General features: G+C 37.3%; 2 protein-coding genes across 6 annotated transcripts in view; one reads left to right on the top strand and one right to left on the bottom strand.

Annotated features, from left to right (window-relative positions):
* MASTL (microtubule associated serine/threonine kinase like) lies at positions 1–20,394 on the top strand. Its single transcript, XM_069777583.1, has 12 exons — positions 1–319; positions 2,391–2,528; positions 3,976–4,115; positions 4,904–4,992; positions 6,347–6,453; positions 6,786–6,918; positions 7,507–7,679; positions 8,847–10,079; positions 12,023–12,161; positions 15,260–15,373; positions 15,464–15,565; positions 18,010–20,394. The coding sequence occupies exons 1-12, from the start codon at positions 116–118 to the stop codon at positions 18,165–18,167; spliced, it is 2,730 nt and encodes a 909-aa protein (XP_069633684.1). The 5' UTR covers positions 1–115; the 3' UTR covers positions 18,168–20,394.
* ACBD5 (acyl-CoA binding domain containing 5) overlaps positions 709–25,661 on the bottom strand; it is a 53,294-nt gene continuing 28,341 nt past the window's right edge. For 3 of the 5 annotated variants that reach the window (XM_069777609.1, XM_069777636.1, XM_069777645.1), the window contains one exon: positions 709–754. In XM_069777609.1, the coding sequence (XP_069633710.1) occupies positions 724–754 (31 nt within the window). In that variant the 3' untranslated portion in view covers positions 709–723. Of the gene's footprint in view, positions 755–22,739; positions 25,377–25,661 lie in introns of those variants that run through there. The other 2 variants (XM_069777618.1, XM_069777626.1) reach the window with 2 other exon arrangements.

Here is a 25,661-nt window from a genome sequence, read left to right as displayed (position 1 = left end):
TCGCGAGAGCACCGCCCTCCTCCCCCGCGCCCGCCCGTTGGCCGGTGACGCCGCGCGGCGGGGCGGGGCGGGCGCCGCTTTGAATCGGCGCGGGGCGCTGGGGCCCAGGCGCGACATGGGGACGGTGGAGCCGGCGGCCGGGGCGCGGCCGGAGGAGGAGGGGGACGCCGCCGCCGCCACCACAGCTGCTGGCCCGAGGCGCATCGAGGTTCCCCGGCCCCCCTCCATCGAGGAGTTCACCATCGTGAAGCCCATCAGCCGCGGCGCCTTCGGGAAGGTGTACCTGGGCCGCAAGGCGGGGAGGCTGTATGCCGTGAAGGTGAGGGGCCGCGGCGCTGCCGCCTTCCGCTGTCGTTTAGGCCCGTGTGGGAAAGGGAGGTGCCGAGGGGAAAGGCAGACGCCCCGCGGGGGCCTGCCCCGGCGTGAGTCCCCCCGCCTTCCGGCACTCGGGCTCTTGGGGAGCTGCCGCCCTTCTGGCAGAAGCCTGGGGCCTGGGAGACGCCTTGTCCGCAGGGGCTGCCTTTAGCTTTCCCCTCGCGTCCCTCTTCGCCTGGAGGCATTGGTTAGGAGGCATCTGGTAACGACAGCTGCTTCTAGAAGTCCCTTAAATGTCGAGGGAACTACGCCGAGTCTTCCAGAGCGTCTGTGCGCTATTTGCTTCTTGCTTGTAGATACTTGTTATCACTGAAGACATTCAGCAGTCGTGCCGCTAGGAGGGTGTTCTCACATTTGTTCGTAAATGAAAAGTCTGCCTCTGAGATGCATAAAGAGAGCGAATTGTAAGAAGGGTTTTTGCTGAGTGCACGTTTAAAAAAAACTGTTGCGTTTTCTTTGTTGATACACAAAGGACTAAAAACTAGGCTTGTCAGCAGTAAAAACTTTACCGATGGTTTGTGTGAACTCGACTTTGCAATTAAAAGGATTATAACCAGCTGCGTAGTACACAAAAAAGGAAATGTAAAAACGGTCATGCAAAATAGACATTGCTCTTCAGAGCTATATATGTCTACTTACATGTTTTTATTATAAGCATTTTGAGGTGAAAGCTTTTGTGTAAATCCTTTATCACTATTGCAGTGCAGTTTATGGATTGTTCACTGCTATAACACTAACCACATGCTAAATATTTGCACAGTTAAGGTAGATGCTTATTAAAAGTGTAGTTCCATGCATTCTGTGTATGTCTTGGAAATTTTTTTTTGTATCAACTTTGATAATAGTGATGGTAGCTGTGGAAACTAATTTTCTGCAGTTTAGGTGTGCATATAGAGTGGTTCAATTATGTTACTTTAGTATCTTACACAAGTTTATTGAAAGTATTGTGACCCAAGAGCTTCTGTGTAAGTCCTTTATTGCTATTGCAGTGAGACTTATGGATTATTCAAGCTACTGAATTTAACGTATGTTAAATATTTTTACAGTTGTCAACACTTAACATAGAAGGTGTCAGTTTACACTTCTTATGTCTTGCTATTTTTATATTCTGTTTATATATCAAATTCTGTTATTGAATAGTGGCAGTAGCTGTAGACTCAACTTCTTAGAGTTGTGTTGCTTAGAGAATGGATAAATTAAACTTGCTGTAGTATCACCATAGATATCCAGACCAGAGATGTTGGAGGTGGGCAGACTTCCAATGCATATGCAATGCTTGCCTAAATACCTATCAGCTGTGCATCTTCTAGTCAAGATTAATATTGGGTGGGCATCAACATATAGTGGAGTAATTCAATACAGGAATTAGAGCCTAATTCATAGTTAAGCTTGTTATTTCTTCATTGTGAGTTGCATGCCTTTGAGGCTTCTTCCCAAGGAAACAAAGATTTTTTCGGTGACTTGATTGTATTTTTTAAATTAAGCAAAGAATTCACTTACTTTCTCTGCAAAGTTAAGAATTAGAGGCTGGAATAGTTGCAGTCTTGCACTTGAGGATACCAAGATGGCATGACTTACTGCTACACTTTCTTTTCAAGCCTCGGGCCATATATCTCAGCCTCTGAAGAGATGGAAAGACTTGTTCAGCAAGAGTATATCTGGGCATTGAATACTTTTTCCTGGTTCTGAGTTGGGTACTGTGGATAAGGGGATTAACTCAGGGCAGCTTAATTTCAGATACAGCCTAAACATTCATTTTCCAGTGTGCGCAATTGCAGTAAATATTGGTAGTGTGATTTCCATTCAGGACTGAATTAGGAGAGCAATGAAAAAGGTTCTCTAATAATCTGGGGTTTAAAATTCCATCTTTATTTGAAGTTATACTCTGTTTTATATGTATATATGTATGCAAGTTTGAGGTATAGAGATAAATGAATTGACTGAAGAACTGCAGGTTGAGAAAAGAAAAGAAAGTTTATCTACTTGATTTTGGTTTGTTTTGGTTTTTTTTTCAGGTGATGAAAAAAGCAGACATGATCAACAAAAACATGGTTCACCAGGTCCAGGCAGAGAGGGATGCATTGGCTCTCAGCAAAAGTCCTTTCATTGTGCACTTATACTACTCGCTTCAGTCAGCTAATAATATCTACTTAGTGAGTAAATAAATGGCTGTGGTGTTTTATGATAGTGTTGAAAATGGAGTGTAGAACTATATTCATGTCTGAAAACACATTTTTATGTCAGCATGTGGGTATTCCTTAGTCACTTTTACATTCTTCTTTCTCAGAATGGTTGAACAAGTGAAATGGTTGAGCTCTTCTGGTACCTTTATGATCTTTCCACCTGTGTTCCCTTTTTTTACAGGAGTGTCTTTTCTAATAGCTAATCTGTCTTAGGAACATGCAGAAATCTTAGGGAAAACAAAACAAGAAACCATTCTGTTCAAGCAGAATCCAAGTGACTGAAAGACACCCTGTGGCTCACTTAAAAGAACATCTGTTTTACTTGTTGCCTGCACTCAAAATTTGTTATGGTAGTTGGCCAATGTGACAAGAGGATAACTGAATGGCAAAACTAAGTGTTAGTCCACATAGAGCACTGTGGGGTACAGTAGGACTTGAATATGGCTTTATATACTGCCTCCACATAAAAGTAGCATGGATTAAGACTGTACAGAGGGTCTAGCATAATTTGTCTGGTTTGCTGTAAGCACACACAGTGAACATCTTGATTAAATTCTATGGCGAGGTTGCTATGCACTCCTACAGTGCATTTTGAGTGTAAATGAAGGCTTCTTTTCCTGGAATCTCTGACTGCTGCATGGAGTAGAGGAGTTCAGGATGAAGGATTTGTAAAGGAGATGCTAGTCATATACATGGAATAGTATTGTATGTTGGAATCTAAGTACTAGTGAAATTTTTGACCAAAACCCCATAAATTCCTTCTTATCATTGAAGAATGAGTTTCTGAAACCCCACTGACTTTTCTTTTATCTTGAGTATGACATGGGCCATAATATTGTGTGAGTTTGCATAATTTTTTCTGGATGTGTATGTTTTTTTTAAACACTCTTTTTCATGTCTTAAATGCACAGTAGCTCTCACTGTATAAATTTCTGGAAATTTGCGCTTATTTCACAAGGCTCAGGTCTGAATTTAATATTGTGTATAAACATTTGCAAAATAAAATCCTTAAGATACCTGTTCTATATAAATCAAAATATTAGTGGTCTTTGGCTTCAGGCCTTGAGTTTCACAGAAGTCCTTTGCAATTTATTTTCTATACTATAGAAATCTTTGAGAAGTTAATTAAAAAGCTGACTACAGTAGTTATTTGAGAGCTAACTACAGAAAGTAGGCTAGGCAAATAATATAAAATAAGTAAATGGTCTATTAAAAGAAAATGTTTCATGTACTCTGTCATCTGAAGCTTTAATTATTTTATCCAAGTGAAAAGTATTGTGTGGGAAATGAAGTTCGCACAAGGAAGCTTCTATCAGCTTCTGCTCTTTGAAAATATATTTTCCTAGGGGTAAAAACTATTTTATATTTTACTTGCAAATTTGAAATGTGTTTTAAAATGTTAAATTTTGAATGGCAGGTGATGGAGTACCTTATTGGTGGAGATGTCAAATCTCTTCTCCATATTTATGGATATTTTGATGAAGAAATGGCTGTTAAGTATATTTCTGAAGCAGCATTGGCTCTTGACTATCTTCACAGGCATGGGATAATCCACAGGTAAAACCTACTTTTTTCTTACAAATAAGTATTTGGTAGTTTGGGGTTTTAATTTTTCACTCAACACATAACCAATCACCATTTCATAGTAACAGCTACCTCATTTGCTAGAGTTTCTGGAAGCTCTTTTTGCATGTGTACACTGCAGCAATATCATGAAGCAACACCTAAAATAAAATCTGTTCATATATGTTAAGCAGACAAATATATGCTGCTTTCCCCTGCCTGCATGCTCTTCCCCCAGTACAGTGGTGTATTAGCAGCTATGCTACCTTCTAGGTACTCTCTCCCTGTGGTTTTTAAATGACTGTTAGCTCAGGAACCCTCTGGATACTGCAAGCATGTAACTGTAGGACAAAGGGACATTGACTACTCTAATGCTCCCCCTGTAGTGAGAGTTCTTTACTGCATGCAGTAGTACTACAGAGAACACTCATGAAAACTTTTACTAGAGGTTTGCTTGTCATGTGTAGGAGCTACACATTAGTAAATGTTGTGATGGTAGTACTTATGAAGAACACTTGTTAAACCTGCTGAAACACAAAATATACAACTCTTGTGACATGCACGGTGGTTTTACAAGGCCTGAGACGTTTGTACAATATTTAGTGCTAGGTAAGTTTAATTATTTTGGTGTATTCCTCCAGTTGGAATCTTCTGCTGGCTAAGAGATGTTACTGAGAAACAGCTATAATCAATGTTTTGTGTTTGAGTGTTTCTGGTCAGTTAACTTTCTTAATATTGCTCAGTTGTCTTTTTGCTGACTTCAACTATATTCATGTCTTCAGGGATCTGAAGCCAGACAATATGCTCATTTCTAATCAGGGCCATATAAAGTTGACAGACTTTGGGCTTTCCAGAGTTACTCTGAACAGAGGTAAGATTGTCTGTATCCTTTTGGTTGTATTAGAATGTATTTTTGTGTCACATCACCATATTCTTGAATCCTTTACATCCCCATAGAGGGCAGCTTTCAATTAAATAAGCCCAAATATTGCACTAATATCTGATTTCAAGTAGGTAAGTACTGATAAGGTACATGCTAGTAAAGGGTCTGCTCTATGCATTGCACTTCAGAAGCTGAAGTCTTTATTCTTTGGGACAAGGTTGTATGAAATACAATCTAGAGCCATTTCTCTTGAGGGGTATGGATTTCAAAGTTTTCTATGGAGTCCACTAATAGAATTCAAAAGGTGAATGAATAATTCAGGCTTTTTCTTGGTGTTTCTCTGGCTATTTCTGTCCTTCAGTTCATGTTTCTCTGTCCTTCTATATATTAATTTCCAGTCTGAACTGGGACCTTCCACACATTAATGTGAGGGACAGGGGGAGGTGGTGAGTCCCTAACAGAGGATTATAAATCAGCACTTTAGCATACAAAGATACTGTTTTCAAGTAGCAGAAAATATAGCTGAATAGTCAAATGATTGTCTGGCGCAGGCAGTAGGCTGCAGGTCTTACAGTGAATAGCCAGTTCCTGAACTAGCTTGCACCTCCAACCCCTTAACCATATCAGCCAACTAATGCTGCACAGCACCAGTTCAGTTTTTTGAGACAGCTGCTGGCAAGTACACCCATTTTATGTAGTTAAAGGAATGTAGAAATTCAGAGTTGTCTATGGAGTTTCTGATTCATGGTTTTAAGAGTATAGAGGAAAATCCTAAGTATACTGTATTTTCTATAATATAGTGCTTTAATTGTGAAGTTCAAATGGGAGAGATTATGGTGTCTACTTGAACATACGTAAGCTATAAGCCTACTTACCTCTAGTGAGCAAAAAATGGCATCTAAGGTTAAATTTTCACCTATGAAAAATTTGTCTGCAGCTTTTTTTGAGATGTGTTTGGGAAAGAAAGCAGGCTTTGAATCAAATTCACTATCTTAGCCCATAGGCTGGAACTGCTACCTAAAAACCAAAGCTGCTATCAAGTTAGAAAACGTAACACTTACAACATAGTATGCTGGAATAGAAATTGGACTTTTACAGTTTCTATATTTATAAACTGTAATTTTATGGTGGATGTACAGGAAGAAACAATTTGTCTTGAATAGGAATGTATGTGTATGTCTTCACTTGGGTTTGGTGGCTTCTTTTGTATATTTGTTCGGTATGTGACTAAATTTTTTTTCCCCTCTGGATAAAACCTAAGTAAATGCCTGTAATTTTGCTTATTTAATAGCAAAAGGAAAACCTGACCTGCTTCATAGGGTTTTTTTTTGTCTGTTTGTAGAGATAAATATGATAGATATCCTTACTACACCATCAATGGCAAAGCCAAAGCAAGACTATTCACGTACACCAGGGCAATTGTTGTCTCTCATCAGTTCTCTAGGTTTTGTAAGTAATTTTCACTGTCTTTGAAGTACTTCATTCTTTTAGTTTGCTTACTATCTTAAATTTAATAATAGGAGTGATAAGACTATTCTTGCACCTCCTCTGCCAGCTGGTAGAATAACTTATATGTTTCCAGTACCTTGAAGTTCTGAAGTGATTACCTTGGATTATATTTCTAATGGCTGACTATAAGTTGTGCTTCAAAAAATTTGGAAAATGCGCATGGCTAAGCTCCAATGTAAACATAATAAAGAATGTGTGAAGTTATACTTTCAATCCAGGATGTTTTGTTCAGGCTCCATTAACTTTTAACTATGCTTCTTCCTGCTTGGTAGTATACTCCTGCTGGAATGAAAATGCCAGGGTGCAATTCAAGTCAATCATCTGACAGTCTGCATGGAGTGATTTCTCCTTTACCTATGGTCCAAAAGGAAAATACCCCTCTTTCAGACAAATTAATCAAAACATGTGAGTATACCAAGCCTTGTACTGAGTAATACTCTGGCTGTAAGGTGGTGGTCTTTTAATTTTATGCGAGTAGCTTGGACCCACTTGATAAAAGGTGTGCTTCTGTCAGTGTCTTGCTGTCTACCATTCCTCTGGTCCTTAAGGTCTGACATGTTTTCACCTACCCTACTTATGTCATCTTTTGATTTTTTTTTTTCAAATGCACAACCACTGAATTCAAAATGACCCTTTAAGATTTTATAGAAATAGTGTCAGTTCTTGGCATACATTCACTGAAAATTATTTAATATAGCAATGTGTGCTTTCATTTAAATTGTCTTATCTTGTTGCTTTCGCATTTCTAACCTGAAATGAGAAGGAAGGCTACTATGGTGCCAATGTTCATATTGCTTTTAAATTCTTGCAAGTCCCTACTTCAAAAAAATGAGTGAATTGACTGTGCAGGAAAGATGACAAGAGAAACTATGATGTCATGCGTAGCTTTCCATAACGTCCTTCGATGTGAAAGCTTGATATAGTGTGAAGCTGGTTAAGATATGTTGCCTATTTATATCAACACTTGAATTTTATTTTGTTTTTACTCTCAAGATCTTGATACTTCTCAAGCAACTCCTGTGATGCCAGTGAGAAGTTTAACTCCTACTCTACTTCAGTCAAGAAAAAGGTTTGGTACCTCTAGTGCCACTAGTCAGTCGCACACATACCTGTCCAGTATGGGATCAGAATGCTGCAGCAGCCCCAGGTGGGAGAAAGATGTAGAGGTCAGGACTGTTTCATCTTTCCACTATAAATTAAAATTGGCTTATGCTTGTATATGCACTGTTGCAGATCTCTGCTACTTACTTCCCCCAGTTATTTCAAGTGTAGTGAAGCCTTCCTACAGCAGAAGGAACAGGGGTTGTAATGCTTGCTGAACAGGAGTTTTGGATCAAAATAGTATTATTTTTTCTTCAAACAAATAGTAGTCCTGCGCAACGTAACAGGAAAAGCAAATGCTATTTAGTCTGCAGCAAAGGAGTGAAAGAGAAGGCTTCTACTGGATGGCAGTGGGTTTAGCCCTGTTCTTCACAAGGTGGGGAATGCTGGGGGCACTGGCTCTTTGGAAGCTGACTTCATGCCTATAGTTTTATTAGCTCAGCATGCAGACAAAAGAATTTTTAAAAGGCAGAACTTGGGAAAAATAGTAAACAAAATACACTTCAAAATTCTACTAGCTATTAAAAAACCCAAAAAAGTTTGTTTATATTACTGAAGGGTTTTGTATCAGCTAACCTAACACCAGTAATTATAGCTGATACAAAATACTTTCTGCTATTTTAAACTGTTAATGAAATTCTGTACAAATACAGACCTAAAAGAAAATGCTGCTGTGCTATTTAGTCCCTTGCCACAATTCCTATTTAGATCACACACAAAAACGTACGTTTAGAACAATTTATAATTCTTTGTTTTATCCGCCCATTTCCCAAGGCCTTGTTTTTAGTATTGTGGTACCAAAATAGTATTAATATCACATTTTCCTTTTGTCATCCCTGAAGTATAATATGCCATAGGGTAGTATGATGGGGTTCTTTGGTTTCGGCTTTTTTTGAAACTGAGAACTTCTGTAGCTTAACTTAATATAAAATCACACATACAACTTGAAACGCTATATTTCTTCATCCTTAGGCATTTAAAAATACTGCATTTTCTATTGTATTCTAGCAAGCTTATGTTCTTAAAGTCAAATTATCAACTTATCCCTTAGTTTTGAATGTTTTTGACTGTATTATGTTATGTTTGTTACTATTGGTGATTATAAAGAATAAGTAATGCTTGTCAATTTGTAGGTTTTTATGGAAGTGGAAATAAGGTATTTCGAAAGACATTTCTATTATGCTGTAATCCCATTTTTCTCGATACTCAAAACTTAATGTGCTCATTTGCAGCAAAGTGAAGATGAACTATGTTCTACAACAGGCAAAACAAGTAACGGTGGATCAGCTCTCATTTCAAATGTAGAATTACCAAATAGCAAAGACATTAAAGTTCTAAAGAAAAAAGAACTGGAGTCTGCCATTTCTCCCATCAGCAGCACTGATTCTGGCAATAGGCAGAAGCTGGGAAGCGAACACTCTGATATAACAGATACTCCTGTGACCACACTGGATGTGAAAGGCATAGTCAGAAAATGTCTTTCTGAAAATAAGATTTGGGAAGAAAATCTCTTTGTAAATAAAAGAGGTATGACTAATGAAACAGCAGAACAACAGTCACCTTCAAGGCAGAAGGAGCCTGTCAAGCCCATCAAAGAGGAAGAAGTTTTTGAAAAGCCAGGTGTAAAAAGAAGCTTTGAATTAGTTGACACTAGTCCTTGCCAGGAACTTAACTATGTTAAAAAAACCAACACAGAATATAAACGAGGCTGTCAGATCTCAGAATTACCAGTAAATAAAAGGACAGGTTTGACAACAGAAATTCAATCCTTAATGCTTTCTGATGATGGATGCCTACATGACACCTGCAAAAGCAAGGAAGAAGTTAAGAGTTTTATTGGTAACCAGCAAACAGTAGAAAGGTCACTTACTCCAATTATAGCTAAAAATCTTATGTGTGATCTGGATGTGGACTATGAAAAGGATGATAAAAAGGAGTATATGAACTCAAGTTTTTTAGGCACTGACGATGAAAAACCTTTAGGAATCCTCAGTACAGATTCTGACTTATTTCCTGAAATGTCTGTTACAGAAAGCCATTTAGAAAAGCAGCTTTTAGATTTGGACAAAAGTGTTAAAGACCTCTCCTTTGAGGAACCAAATACAGAAGGCATGTTAATAACATCATCAGAGTCCCGAGATGTCTCACAAAAGGGAGAGGAAGTATGTACTGTCCAGGACTGCAAGCCATTACATCATGAAAAGGATAATGACCAAAAACACATTAAAGAAACTTACCTTGACACAGTATCTTCTCCTTCAGAAAAGATGATGGAAGCACTGAATCTCTTAAAAAAAAATGCTGTTGTTTTCCGAAGTTATAATAGTCCAATTAATATATCCAATGTATCTGAGCCATGTAGCATGGCTTCCTTGGATATAATGGATCTTTCACCTGTTTGTAGTGGCTCTTACCCAACAGCTATTACTCCATTACAGAAAGGAAGACCGTATCGGGTTTATCAGGTATGCAAGGAGACACGTAGAAACTTTGTGCGTGCATTAGATATTGGTGATCTGAAATCATTTCGCTTGTTAATTTAGGGAAAACTGAAGCAGTTTGAAGTAGTCTGTTGAAGTGACCTTTGCTGACAGGCTTTCACTTACTGCAGTTGTGTGGCCAAAATTACAATTTCTGTAAGAGATTAGCAATAACTGTATATCCACTGGTTTGCCTCTGGCTCAACATGCATTGTCTGTCTACGTCTCTGAGAAATCATTTACTCTTACAGTGAACTGGTTAAGAAAAAGTCTGTGCTATTTTGTCTCATCCTATTTTTAATGCACTGTGGTACTTCCTGTTACATCAGGAAACCTATAATTACTCACAGGAAGTCATTGACTTTATTTTTTTTTCTTAAATACTGCATCCCTTCTAAGACAGTCTGCAAATGCTGTTCAGATACTAGTAACTCCTGTTGTGCCTGCTGGGGTTTTTTTGTTTGTTTGTTTTTATCCTGGTAAAAGTGATGGTGTAATGTGTATTGTCAAGTACCAATTATAAGCCTATTAAAAAGATTGATGTAAACCAGTAACAGCTGCTTGCAGGTTATGAAGCTTTTGCTTAGAGCTTTTTAATCCTTCTGATAGTAAGTAAAAATCTTGCTCTCCTGAAGTAAACTAGTGCCCTGATGTGAGAAAAGCAAAAGTATACTTTTCAATTAGTGTTTCCTGTTTCATTTTGGCAAAGCTTTACAAGACCTTTATCAGTTACTTAAGTTCTAGTTGCAGGATTTAAAGCTTTCTGACAGAACTGGCAGTGTGGTGAATGATTTGGTGTACCAAAAGGGGACATTCAAAATGTTATTTTTGGGAAAGCCTTTTTTTTTGATGTCTTTGTCAGAATTGCTTGCTTCTGTTTTATCTATGTAAAATTTTAATTGACTATGAAACTTAGCTTGCATTCAGCTGAAATGGAGTAATAGTATGCACTTCATCTCCTGAGAAATAAATGACTGATGGCATTACACATTTTTGTAACTGAAAATTAAACGGGAGGATACCTTTTTAATATACTTTTGTGATTCTTTTAAAAATCACATCATTGCAACCTGATTACCTGTAGCCTTTATGGCATAGTCATAATGAATTGATCTCGGCTGCACTGAAGATGAAGTTGGAAACAAAATTATACCAGATATATGGGAATTAAGGGTATATTGAAAAATAAAGAATGAGTCTCTGAGATAATTTAGTAGTATCTCCAGGTCATAACAGGAAACCTTTCATTGCAGTCAGCCTATTAGCTGTGAGAACTTACTGATCTCTTTGCAAGCCTGCATATTTTATCTTCAAATAATGTTCCAAATTACTTTCAGAAGGTTTGTGTAGCTGTAAACAGTCACTAAGTGTAACTTGAGCAGAACTTCATCTTCAGGTATAATGCAAGCCATAAGATACAGGTTAAACAATAAAGGGCTCATTTAATACATCTTGAGTACATCTGGTATGCAATATGTGAGAAAATTCAGGATTCTCATTTTTATTTTACAGGCATTTGACATATATGCTTGCTTTTCATTGGCTAATATTAAGAACTTAGCGCTAAAATTGAAGGTTATTCTGATATTCTATTTAGTAGGTTATCTTCAGATTTGAATTTGAAAGAGAAGTTTAAGATTGGTTGTGTTTGGGGGGTTTTTTGAGTCATTACTTGTGGATTTGACACTGGAGGAAGAACTTAGGGAAGAGTTTCTTAAAAGAGTAGGCATCTTAACTTTTCATGCTTCAAGATAGTTGAGATGAAACGGAAGTGCATTTCACACATACTTTTTCAGGGAATGTACATTTTGTGACATGTTCTTGACTTGAACTTAAGTATCAACTGTTATACCCATTACTAAACCTGGAGATGGGAGTTTCTTAGCTAGTTTTGTTTGACATCTGAAATCTTTGTTGCATATTTTAAGACACCTCATCAGGGAGATGCTGGCACACCCTATAGGACTCCAAAGAGTGTAAGAAGAGGAGCTGCCCCAGTAGAAGGTGAACGCATCCTAGGCACCCCAGACTACCTGGCACCTGAGCTGCTTTTGACAAAGCCTCATGGTAAGACAAACCAACCATGGAGTTTGTAAGTACTTGAAAGGTGATATATTCACACTTCTAAATATCTCTAGAGCTCTAAACCATTCAAGTAATATGATAGTGAATTCTTTAAAAATGCCTAATGCTTAGCTTTTGCCAACACGGAAGGCTGTGTTTGCTTCAGCTGCTTCTTCATTTACTTTTTTCACGTGACTGGAGGTTTTGACTGTCCAGCACAGCCTTGCCTGCTGCTAATCTGTGATTTGGAAGCTGTACTTAGGCAGGCTGAGACTTGCATGTGGCTTAGAAATCACAACTTGCTCATCCTGAGTGTCCTTTAAGATTCTTCAGGGTGGGGAGGGGGAACTTAGTGAAATTTAGTATGAAAGGATTAAGCCTCCAACTATTCTTGGAATGTATTCCATGTTTATGGATATTAAATTGTTATGTGCATCCAGACAAGTTTATGAAGTTGCATTAAAATCAGTTATTGAGTTGAATGACCTCATGGAATGACCTCATGAAACACTTAAGATTTCTGACAGGATCTTCCATACAAGTGGACAGTAGTAGCCATCAGCTTTTTTTTTTTTTGCAAATTACTATAAGAAGATAAAATAGCACAACTTTGAAGCGCATAAATTTCTTTGGCTCAAATCCTGAGCTCCACTGAGATCATCAAACATCTGAAATATTTTCCTGCTAACTTGCAAGAACCATTAACAAAAAATAAATAAATGCAATGTATCCCTGATACATTTGTTGTATTTGTAATTACATTTTATTTCCATCTCAAAAGTATACTTTTATTTTGTAGAGCTAATAGTCTTAGGAAAAGTATACAAGATATGAGATCTTCACTGAGAAGTAGTGATTACTAATCTGTGGAACAGTAAAATTCTGCTGTATGCAGCTAATATAGATTAAATAAAACTGCATGAAGAGACTTAACAATTTAACTGTAATGACTAAAGTCACTAAACGTATGTAGTTGTTGTTTTGCACTTCCATTCAGGGATCCTGGTTATTTGGCAGATGTTAAAACTGGATAATAGCTTGGAAATGTAATCAATGCTACTTAGACAATGTGAAACTTGGCTGTGATGTGACTTCCATGCAATTATTAAGTGTTTTCAGGACTTCAGTGATAACTTGCAAAGAATCTGAGTTTTATGTCAGAAAATGACAAATCACCCATTACCTTCAGTGAAGCTAGGGTTTTCTGGCTTTGGAACTTAAAACTTTACCTCACTAAATATTTCTGGTGTTGTTAACTTGCTTGTAAATGTAGTTGTAATCCTAAACTATAATAATGTATTACAAAACTATTTTATTTTTATTTCGAACTTAGATTTAACATTTGCTGTCTTTCTTTAATGTTGAGTTACTACTATAAGGAAAAAAATCTGCATTCCTATGCCTTCAGAGAATCATACTAGATACTTGATGTTTGTATTTGTTAGGGGTTGTTTTGCAATAATTTTAATGTTCTTGCTTCGTTGTCTTTTCATATGCAGGGACTCTAATCTCTGAGTGCTATATACTGTGCAGAAATGAAGTGTTCAGCATAACTGTGAACAGTCAAAGTATAACTAGATCACAATTTCAAAAAAAATTGTTTGGGTGAACAATGTTTCTATATACCAGTATGCACTCCACATAATGTGTGATGCTTCCACAAAAGGTGCAGAAAATATTGGAATCACTGTGACTAGGCTATTGGAAATCACACATGTAAGCCTGTACCTCAGGAGTAGTTAGCATTCTTGAAGATGTTGTGTAACAGTAAATACACCAGAGACCCTTTTTCTCATTGCTTCCTTTCACTTTATGCAATCTGTCTGGTTTACTTTGGGTGAACAAGTCTCAGATACTCAAGACCTGGTATTTCTGTTTCTTGCTTCAAATATTGATAGATATGATTTAGCAGGGATATGGTAGGAGTTAATCTAATCTTTAGTTAAGCTCTGGGTGGGAAAAATTGCTGCTGAAGCCTGTGTTAGTACATTGTTCAGAGTTGTGATCTTACTAGACTTTGACTGAAGCTGGGAATAGTTTATCTGAACATCCAAGTACCTCTAACAACATTGGATGTGATCTCACTGCTTATCTTGATATGCTTAGCTCTGTGGGGCACTCTTACTGCTGTTAAAAGTTCCTAAAAGTGTGTTAGATTACTAGTTACACATTTCAGTTTTCAGCATTTCTAAACTTAGCCAACAGTCCTTTTGAAATGGCTCAAAACATTTGTTTACTTAACTTGGAGGTGTCTTAATTTTTTTATATGTGAAAAAAGCTAAGAAAAACTACACTTACTCTCTCTTTCAAAGTTGTTTTTGTTTGTTTGGGGGTTTTTTGCAGTAAGTGTGGCATCTATTCTTTATACAGTGGAGTGGGCATAGCTTAAAGATGCAGAATGCTTGGAATGCATGCCGTGGTGTCTGGGATTGCTTTGCCTGCTTGTTTTTAAGTAGGTTAATAAGATGGGTTTGGCAAAAAAAACCCTGGAATGTGGAAAACCCGAATTATTTAATAACAAAGGAGAGATGGCTAGTAACTACACACTGCCCTAATCAACTTTAGTGTAATGGAAAGTAATTCCAGCTTCTTGCATGCTGGCTCATTTCTGCAAGCTGTCTTCAATATTTTGACATAAATTTAGACAAATGAAAATTAAGTTCAATGGCTTGAATTCTTGGAGTCTTCTCAAATAACAGAGAGAAGGATAGGGGTTACAATATGGAGCACTTATCCAGGCTCTAGAGCAGTTGCTAAAGACAACTGTTTCTTATCACAAAATCTCTTGGAGAAGTCAGCTCCTGGATTCTCTGTGATGGGAGTTGATAATTAGATTGTTCTTAAGAACCCCCTTGCTTTTATCAGTAAATCCTGGTATTATCTATAATGAATTAAGGAGCAGGCTGGCTTTAAAAAGCCCTTTAAAAATTTTTAATCTTCTGCTTGATAATTAAGTACAACATACTTTGTCTCTTCCTTCATTTCCAAGAAATTTTGCAGGATTTAAACACTCTTCAATTTCTGCCATGGCTAATCTTCAAATCTTTGCAGATATCATTAAACCTTTGTGTTGGTGTAATGACCTGGATTTCTTTTACCAGGTTCTGCTGTAGACTGGTGGGCCCTTGGAGTTTGTCTGTTTGAGTTTCTAACTGGAATTCCACCTTTTAATGATGAAACTCCAGCACAAGTCTTCCAAAATATTTTGAAAAGAGGTAATATGTTTTGGTAATTGGGGAAAGTATGTATTTCCAACATTCGTTTTATGGTTTGAGTTACTGACTCATCTGCATCTTTTTCTGTAGATATTCCCTGGCCTGAGGGAGAAGAAAAGCTGTCTGATAATGCCCAAAATGCAATAGATATTCTTCTAACAATTGACAGTACTAAGAGAGCTGGACTGAAGGGTTAGTATTAAAATTCTCTTGTGTTCTTTGCAACTGATTAAAAATTTCAAAGTGGTGATGTCCTCCTCCTGAAACTTAGGCTAAAACTCTAATGCCTGTTTATGTTCCATATATAGTGCCAGAACTCTTAGCAAGTTGTGGTATTTTCTGTATTTCTTGTGGGATTTTGCCCTTTCAAATAAGGAAATTTGTGCGGGGTGGTTATTCAACTTTTGTTTTGCTTTAATGTTGTTCTGCTATGGATGTTTATCTGACGTACCAAAGTTCACTCTTGCTTAACTCAGTAATAGATATCTGGGGGTTTTGACCTAAGTGGTTTTAGGAACCTTGATTAGAAGCCTGTAGTTTAGGAGAGAAGCCTCCTACAAAAGCTAATTCAAATGAGCTTTTTCTTGGGAATCAGCCTGTCTTTACTGAATGTAGTATAGGGGACAGAGTTAGACAATATATACTATACAAAGTCTATATGAAGGACTTTAAGCATTTGCTGTTGTCACAGGGACTCTATCTTACTAAAAAAAAGTGATAACATGAAGAAAGCTTAAAGTGAGATAGTTTGGAAAAAGAGGAAGAAATCTTATTAGAAAACTATGCAAGAAATCACTAGAGAAGGAAATGATTATAGAAATGCTTACTCATAAATAGACTGAAGGCTAGAAGCTGAAACCAGGTCAATTCAAATTAGAGAAGGCACATGGTTATAAATGAAGATCATGATGTCAACAGGGAATTCTGTGGCTCTTTAATGTCTCCCAAAAAGCATCTCATGTCTTAATTTGAAGGTGTTTTAGTTAAACACAAGTTATTGCCTTTATTCCTGGATAATAAGGTGAAATCTAGTTGCCTGTCATGCATAGAAATCTAAACTAGATGACATAATGGTTTCTTCCAATCTGAAGTTTTTGGAAATTCATTCTTTCTCAGGACCTTTAGCCGTATCTGATTTCTTTTTCTAATTTATAGGCCACTGAAGTGAAGTTGGATGAGTAGCTCTCAGGACAACTATTAAGTTTTCTTCATTTTCTTCATTGAGTTTCTATCACTATCATCTTCTCTTCCCCCTCCCCAACACAAATGCTCTCCCTCTCTTTTATTTCTCCAGCGTGAAGCCTAACTTACTGAGAAATCCCAGTTATGTCATGTCCTAGTGCTATGCTTCTGCGAGTTCAGCCTTTCCAGCTAAGAGAGGCTTTAAAGCAGTATTTGGCAGAGAACACGGATGTCCAAAGTTTGGGGTTTTTTCCCCCCTTCTTCAGAGATGTGGGCAGGAGCTGAATGCCAGCCATGGTACACATTAATACTACTTTGGAAAAGACAATGAAGTCTGCTCACCTTTTCAGCTGAAGACAGCTTTCAGTATGTGAGAACTTTCTGAAGAGCTGAACTACATACAGTTCTGAGAGAGTGGATCTGTGCAGTGTCCTGCTGCATGTATGGTTGCTGAAGCTATTAGAAAGAGTTAGAAGACTAACTCTCTAATTTATTGCTTTTTGTCTAAAATTAACTTTAATATGGTGCTATATTATTTGATCAGGAAATGTAGAAATAATAAACAAGTGTTAATGTCTTGCTGTCTATCAGCTAAAAGCCTGTGACGTGCTTAGAAATAAAATTTGTGGTGAATGTTTTTCTTTCACCTCCTTTTAAATGTGATTTTTACTTGTCCTATTATTTTTTATATTTGCTCTTGATTTTTTTTTTGTGGTGCAGGTGATACAAAACCACTTTTTTATCCCACTCAGCTGAAAAGGTGCTTTCTTGGATTGAATCAAAGTAGCAAAGCCACTTTCATCAGGGAGTGGTGTTTCCTGGTTATGCAAAAGACATCAGATCCTGTGTGCCAGGAAGTCACCTCCTGGTCAGGATGGACAGGGCAAGGGAGTTCTCCTTGAGTCAGGAAGTCTTGCGGCTTGGTTAGTTATCCCACCTTTGTGCTGGGAAAGAGGAGTCTGGTGGTCTGTGGTAACTTCACCATAAGGGTGTTTAGACTTCTGTGTCTGTTGGTAGGCCAAAGGGGACTGTACAAAGCAGAGGACTGCTGCTTGAGCTAGCAAACAGCAGGTGGCCTGGAGTGGAGAAGGGTGGGAGTGACTCCCATGTCTACTCAGCACAGAGCTTTGGCAAAATTAGAAACTCACTTTGAAGTGATGCTTAAAGTTTCTGTGGTGCCCTATCATGACAGGCCCCTAGGGCATCTCTGATCCATTATGTGTGCTGTGTAGAGTAGGTTCTCTAGCTAGGGTGAGATGGTTAGCTGGCATGACAATAGCTTCATCCCACTGAGGTTGGGGGTAATCAAAACCCAATTGCAATTTGCACTTTTGTGAATTTCCAAACCAGCAAAATAGAGCACATCTACTGACAGTTATGCACTAAAGGACCAAAGTGACTATGGGGCTTGGACAAAAGGGTGTTTATAATGTTTATATGAACTTCTGTTTCAGAACTGAAGAATCACCCCCTCTTTCATGGTGTGGACTGGGATAATCTACAGAATCAAACTATGCCGTTTATACCTCAGCCGGATGATGAAACTGATACCTCTTACTTTGAAGCTAGGAATAATGCTCAGCACCTGACTGTGTCTGGATTTAGCTTATAGCATCAAGATAAGTGAACTTTCTCTATGGTTTTGCACATTTACAGGATGTCCTATAACACTAGTTTGGTCTTAACTAAGTTTCCTTGCCAAAATTAGTGGTTTAAGTTATCAGTCTGTTTTTATTATTGTATCCTTTATTCTAAAGTGAAACTACTGTATGAAACTTTGCTGGTATAAAGTGCCTTTGTGCTACTTTTTATCTTGCTTACTGCACCTTACTAAGAGGCCAGAGGGTTGTATTTTTTGGAGCTAGTAACACTTGGCAACGATGGGGCTTTTTTTAATAGCAATGAGTAACTCCAGTTAGGAAGTGTGAAGTTGATTCCCAGTTAACATAGTAAGGAAAGGAAAGGACATAAATGCATGCTAATTGTATCTAATTGTAACTTACCTATTGGTGGTTCAGTGTTATGGCAGTCTTGTTTGGGAGTAGTCCTTTCTGACCAGTTTGAATATATATCCACTGTGAAAAACTGATGTTTCTACTTGAGGTGGAAAATTGAAATCTTAATGCAGTGTTGAAATGTCTGTCTTCTGTTTATCTTGTTAAAAGAGACAGTGTTGTTCAGAGTTAACTCGGCTAGATGCAGCATGTGAGACTGCCAGTAGTTCCACTGGCTATTACCCTTTCCTAGACAAATGGGGTAGGGAAAGGAAACTTGGGGCAATTCTGTTTAAACAAATGCTCTGTTTTACTTGTTGCATTGTAACCGCTTACACTGTAGGAAGACGCACTAAACAGCATACACTTCAGCGATTACTTGTTTTAAATAGAAAATGCTGAGTATGTGTGTTTATGCTCACTCATGTCAGATGATAGAAAACAAATCACCTGAGTGTTGGCTAACAAGTGAAGTATTATTCATACTGAAGCTGCTATATATTAAACACTATAGTGTATTGCAAATTAACAGACTGTTCTGTAAACTCACAACCAAATCTTAGATTTTACTAGAACTTAAGTTACAAGTGTATATTCAGTATTATACATCCTAATTAGGGGGAAGTATATTTAAATCTGTTTTTCAATGCAACACAAAACTTGCACCCGCTATGTTTTAGATGTTTATTTGTAGGTAATTGTTTAAATTATCTTCAATATTTTTCTTACATAGGTATCTTTCTCAGCTGATTTACTGAAGATTTTTATTTTTCAGGTTTGTACTTGTTAGATAAAGATCACTTGTGCTAGACGGTGGTGCCAGAAGCCAAGCATTTTGCTAGTGCTTTTTGCCAAGTGGCTTTTGAGTTTTATGAACTGACCCTTCTTGCAGGGGGAGCTAGTTGTCACTTCATTGCCCTGCTTCCTGGAAGACAAGATTTATTGATGGAATTCTGAGCAAACAGTGTTTGCTAGGCTTCCTGCTGTCCTCTCAGGCAGCTGGGAAAGGAATGGTAATGGTGGAGAAAAAAGTTTCCTAGAAGGACCAGAAGAGAGCTAATTCTTAACAGCTCAGAATGACAAATCCCAGTGTCTAGGTGCAATAACTCAAACATAGTGAAACAGAATCTTGGCAAGTTGCAAAACATAGTGACTCTCACTCCCTTTGCTAAGGACTTCAGTTTCAGAAAACTTCTAAATTGTTGAATCTTACTGAAATTAATGTTATGTGAAAAAGGTGCAAACAATCTAATGTAATACATTACTAAAGCAGTATCCATTGACAACATCCTCTGAATATGATGAGAAGCTCTTTAGCATTTTTCCTGTGTGTAGTTAGAATATATAAACTGGGGGAGGAGGAGTATCTTAAATTAAGTAATCACTGGTATTATGTAATTTATTCTTCCATTTCTAGTAATCTTGTTTAAGAAAGCTAGTCTTACAATAATGAATCTCAGTTTCATGCTGAGGAAAATACTCTAAAAATGTGTTAGGAAATAATGTAAACTGAACACCACAACAGCTCTTTGTCTTCAGTGCTTTACAAATGGTTACAACCTGTTCCCACTTTGCAGTATAACAAATTCCCCTCAAGGCAGAAAGAACTAGTTACAGTGGTATGACATTTTAAAGATAACCTCTAACCCCTTGAAATAATTCTTAATCAGCTGCAGGGGTCAAGTAAGCTTCTATTTAAACTTCTTCTTGACCAATCACAATGAACTACAGAACTGTTTAAAAGTCTTTTAGGTATTTTAATGCTAGTGTATATAGTGCTAGAGATGATAGTACACCAAAACATTAGGTGTAAAGAATCTTGTTAACTTAGTTTTGTTCTTATAAAAACCTTATTCTAAAAGAAAATTATGGTGGTTCTACCATAGTTTTATAATGAAATATAAAAACATAAATTCTGTAGAACAATAAATAGGCCAACTGACAAATCAGAATGTTTAATGCAAACAGTTACCACTTCACTGCTGTGTACAACTGTTCAATTCTGCACAATTAGCACGGAAGACTGGCAATACCCCATTCTCTTCAATATCTTGTATTTCTCCTGATCATAGCAAACATGGAGTTGAATTTCTCATGTTGATTGTTGAGGTTTGTGGTGTGTTTTGGGGCAGGGGGGAAGCTGTTAGAAAGGTGAATCCTAGCTTTGTTCTTCAACAGGGAATTCCTTGTCAACTCCTAATCCCCTTGGTTTTGCCCCACTTATTGACTTGAAATACTACAAGGAAAAGTACAAAAAGCAATAATGTAGTAGCTGAAAGATTTAAAAGTTTCTTGTCATTAGTAATCAACTACCACTATTTGTGTGAACTGGTAAAAGTTTCTAGTCCTTAAAAGCTGTAGAATACCATTTGGCAAGTACTCTAGCTGTTACATGGTGGTTTTTGAAGGCTTAAACTTTATGTGCATAACCTACATCTGAACTCTGTAGTGTCCAAGTTATCTTGGGAGACAGTTTATCTGCTATTAGCTGGACAGAAGTGTGCTAAAAACTATAGAGATCAGTGAACTGTCACACTTTCTTATATAGAAACAGCAGTCTTGGACAACTATTACTACCCATAACTTGCTGTTAGGCTCACCTATATGCTGTGTGAATTTTGGAGGCTAAGATACTGAAATGCTGCCATGTGTTCTCAAGCTAGTAGGTTCCAGTTTCAGCATGATCAGGCCTACCTATGGTTATTCTTACAGTAAAATGTGTTCTTTTCCTTCTACTTAAGAAGTTTACTTTGCACACTTTTGTGTAAATATATGAAATAAAATACTGCAGTCTTGCTGTTGCTTCCTTCTGTGGTTTTTTTTGTCTTAAACTGCCTTATATTTTTGACCCTGTAGGTGTGGCAGGTGAATTTTTACACAAAGAGACCCTGACTGCTTCCCCCTATGCCAGCAAAGACAGTGATAATAAGTAGGGAAATAACCTAATACTTTCCAATACAGGTGTATATGCCTGTCAGTTCATGACTTGCTAACACCCTCCTCCAATCTTTACTACAGGCTCCACTTGTGTACTTAGTGGTAGGAGAGCAAAGAGTCCTTAGATGGTCTGTAACTCCTGCTGGGAGTCTGTGCCTTTGTGGTAACTAGAATTCTAGAGTCCATCTACATCAGCACTTACAGGGCTACCACAGGCCCAGAGCAGGAAAGAAACAGAGGGCCCTGAGGACAGAACAGGTGCCACACATACAATTAGACCTGGCTCTGTTCTGGTTGCCTTAGCTGAAACCACCTCTCAGTAGGTGGAATGCCTTCCATCTGGTTTCATATGCTTTTTAGATGAAGTCTGATTCACTGCAGGAACCTAGCTGGACATATGCTTCAAAAGTGCAATTTTGAGCTGGGTCTAGATGTTTCCAGTGCTATGTAGAACTGTTTTGACTGCCTGCCTTCCTAAGGAGAGCACTAGCTAGAACAACATATCCCAGTTCTGAGCTCCAATGGATCTGCTTGTGCCACTTTCTCCAAGTTAAAGCTGTGTTTCTCTGTATGTGGGCAAATTATAAAAAATAAATAATTTTTCCTTACCTTTAAGATGAAATAGCAGCTAACTAGAAATCTGTTCAAGTTAGGGTGAGTCTGAGAGACCCCCTAGCAGCTGAGGCCCAGGTATGAGTTATAACTATTTACTTGTAAAAGTGATGTTGGTTTGTATTAGAACCTTGAAGATTGAGACTGCTTCTTCACAATGTAGCCAGCAGGCTCTTCTGTACAGCTAAAGCATCCGATATACACCATTTACTAAACATTAAGAAAGTTCAAGATAAAATACAAACTATTAAGGGATTGATTTATTGAAACATGAATAAATAACAAGGATGGCACATGCCTACATTTGTTTCAGTGGGAAGCTAACAGTTAAATACCTGTGAGAATGTCTGTACCATCTCTAAAAGGTAGACACCTATATGTAACATGGTTATGAACTGGGGGAGGAGGCAACAGGAAGTTGTTTGTTTTTTTTTAAAGTGACCTTCAGGCTAGAATATCCTTCCTGCATAATCATTTTATGATAAAAAGTCAATCCCTCTAGGACCTTTAAGCTACAGGCACAATGGCTTCAGGCCACTGCAGAACTTCTAGCATAAGCTTAGTTCAAACCTGAGTTTTCAGTACAGCTCATGCCAAAACTCATCTCTGGCACATAAAACCATCCCATTGTTACAGCAGTCTTCAAAGAGGTTCCAACCATTTTATTTTTTAATTCAGCTTTACAGTAAGAAAATCAGAAGAGGGGAAAAGAAACTCTTTAAAAAAATCCACACTTAACTAAAAATAAGATTTAAATTGTTTTGGTAAAATAAACATTAAATTCTGTGATTACATTTTTATACAGTATAGCTTGTATGAAAAATGTTTTCCAAACTATAAAAGATTTTCAGGAAGGACAAAAAATACTTTTCTCAAAAATTGTTTGTAATAGGTAGTCCAGGTGAAAATGAAAGCACATCAACAACATGGTGAAATTTCTGGATTCAGATCTTAAACATGGGTTATGTTATCAAGTAATTCTTTATAGCAAATAAATGTCTTATGTCTTAGTTTTCTGTCAAATCTAATTTTAGTTCATTTCCCTTTTCCAGAGATTTAGACAATTTATATATTAATTTATTTTAAAATTAAGTGTAAAGCATCCTTTAATCAAGCAAACTTTACAAAGTTGTAACTCTATCTGTATATTGGTTAATAAATACCTGGTTTTAAAAAAAAAAAAAAAAAAATCGGCACCAAAACTAGCTGAAAAGTTTTGTTTGGAAAGGAAGTAGAAGGGTTAGAGAGAAAGAAATACCAGAACTGGTATTTTTCATAATGTGACTTGGGAAAAGTCCAGATTAGGGCTAGATTAAATCTTATTTTAATTTGACATAAATTGACAACAGAAAATTTGAGTGCACTGAGCTTTTAAAATCTTAGAGATATATTTACAGAGCTAGCTTTCATCTCATTTTAAAGCACCTTGTGCCTAAACTATGTATTTCAGTTAAAACAAGCTGTTGTCAACAAGAATACAATTACAAAAAATACAAGGTGCAGCTGCTTCAGATGGATCCCTTGTACCACAAGCTGTTTCCAAACTTGTATTTGACAGTCCCTGTTATTAATGGCTCTAACTTTCAAGACATATATCAATTCCCAAATCTCCTTTACAATCTTAAACGGCTAAGCGATGGATTCAACTTAATTTCTAACCAATTTACATGGAAATTTGCCCCACACTGGTTTAGCAGCAGAAGTAACCAGTTGAATTCCTCAGAGCTATATTATATTTTTCCAACAGCTTACAATGTATTGAATTCATACTTTGTTAGTGCTTTCATCTGATAATATGTAACCCTGTGGAAAAACAGGCAGGGATGTTGTGATTGTAATTATTTCTATATTAAAGTGACAGTTTTACATATTTTTCACTTATTCTTTTACAAAGATGATATTCTCTTCATCATCTGACATCAGCAAGACCAGTAATTACTGAAGGCCCATCCACAAGCACATTCCAAAATAATTAATGTTCATATGGTTTTAAGGATGGAATTAATAAATTCATGTTATTTGTAACCTAGGAGCTGTGAATCATTCAAGTTTCAATAATGTTAGTCCTTAAATGTTTAGCTCAAAGGTAGTACAAAATATTACTGTAACAGAAGGAACATCATCCCAGATTCTGAGATTCTATGAGAATTAGAATTCCTTCACTTTCCAGGGCCATCTTCTCCTAGCAGTCTTTAAGCAAAGTCATGAATTCTCAGTTCAGTTTTCTAGAAGAGGAACCAATAAATTAGTTTAATGTACCTTCACATGATTTTTCATTTGTCTAAATAAGCAAATCAATTAGGCTTACATGTGAATGATTTCCAGTCCATTAGAATACAACATTCCTTCAAGATACCTGAAAATTTGCCCTCTCAAGTTACAAAACAATCTGCAAGTTTACAGAACTGGCACAACTTACACTGAGGACTACAAAATATCACTAAATTCTGAACTGCAGACAAAATTCCTCAGCACAGTCCCTGACCACATCAGTCAGTGGTTTGCTGGCTCACAACAGACCAACACTTAGGAGCTGGTTTTCCAGTGACTCCAGAAAACATGCAATCAGAATGTTCTAAAGTTGTGAGCTGAATGTAAACAATTCTCAATTATTATTAAAAATATATTTCTATCTGTGATCTGGTTTTCGATCCCTTAGGATTCAGGTTTTCAAGCTTTCTTCAGTAAAGGCTCCAATATGAGCACCCAGATTTTCAGCATTAAGTTTCCTATAAAGGAATTAGACATGTTAAAGACTCAGAAGAAGACCTAAACTAGCCAGAATGCCATAGAGTAGGGTGCTAAGAGTGAGCTGAGCTACCCCTTCCCAAGCACGTGAGATAAACACAAAGCTGTTGGCTACAGAAGGCCTTTTCTCCACCAGTTCCGTGGAATTTGCTCCACTGTGCAAGAGTTCAAGAGTCATGGCTTCACAGCTTCATGATGAGAAAACTTCACAGGGTAGAACAGACCCCTGGTTTCTGCTCCAGGACAGTTTACGTACTTTAAAACCAAAAGTACATGAATATGGTCAATATATGCTCTGTGTACAGCTGCTGCCTAAAAGCTTACACACCTTAACAGAGTACAAGCTGAAACTGGCAATGGGACAACAGAGAAGGACTCTGTTTTGCAATTCAATTTTCTCTCCGAGTGTACTTGATCAACTTCCTACCCATTGCTAAAGGAGATGGAACTCTGGATGGAAAGGTGATGCAGAAGCAGATAGTCCTTAAATTCTGGCTATGGGTAGACTTCTTCAGAAACAAACAGGAAAGCTGAGGAACACAGAAATTTCTTTAGTTGTTTCTGTTCTTGAAGTTCATCTCATCTTAATACAATCCATGAATGAGAACAAAACAAAGACTGTCTGGGGTTATGATCTGTGTCTCACAGAGATACTGATATTACCATTATTAGACCATGGTACAAATTCAAATTTGTGGTACAAATATATTTTTAAAAACCTCGTCCTTATTGATGAAATGGAAATCTCCATTTACCAGTGCACAAAATAAGGAAAATGTGTGTAACTGCCTAAAAGCCTTAGTAGTGAAATCTCT

Source organism: Haliaeetus albicilla, chromosome 2 (assembly GCF_947461875.1).
Source record: "Haliaeetus albicilla chromosome 2, bHalAlb1.1, whole genome shotgun sequence".
Classification (NCBI taxonomy): domain Eukaryota; kingdom Metazoa; phylum Chordata; class Aves; order Accipitriformes; family Accipitridae; genus Haliaeetus; species Haliaeetus albicilla.
The sequence above is the reverse complement of the archived record's forward strand: the minus strand, read 5'-3'. Positions and strand labels throughout refer to the sequence as shown.

Coding starts and splice junctions, on each gene's coding strand:
- MASTL (XM_069777583.1), top strand. CDS start 116: ATGGGGACGGTGGAGCCGGCGGCCGGGGCGCGGCCGGAGGAGGAGGGG. Junction 6,454..6,785: donor TCATCAGTTCTCTAGGTTTT/GTAAGTAATTTT, acceptor CCTGCTTGGTAG/TATACTCCTGCTGGAATGAA. Junction 7,680..8,846: donor GGTGGGAGAAAGATGTAGAG/GTCAGGACTGTT, acceptor GCTCATTTGCAG/CAAAGTGAAGATGAACTATG.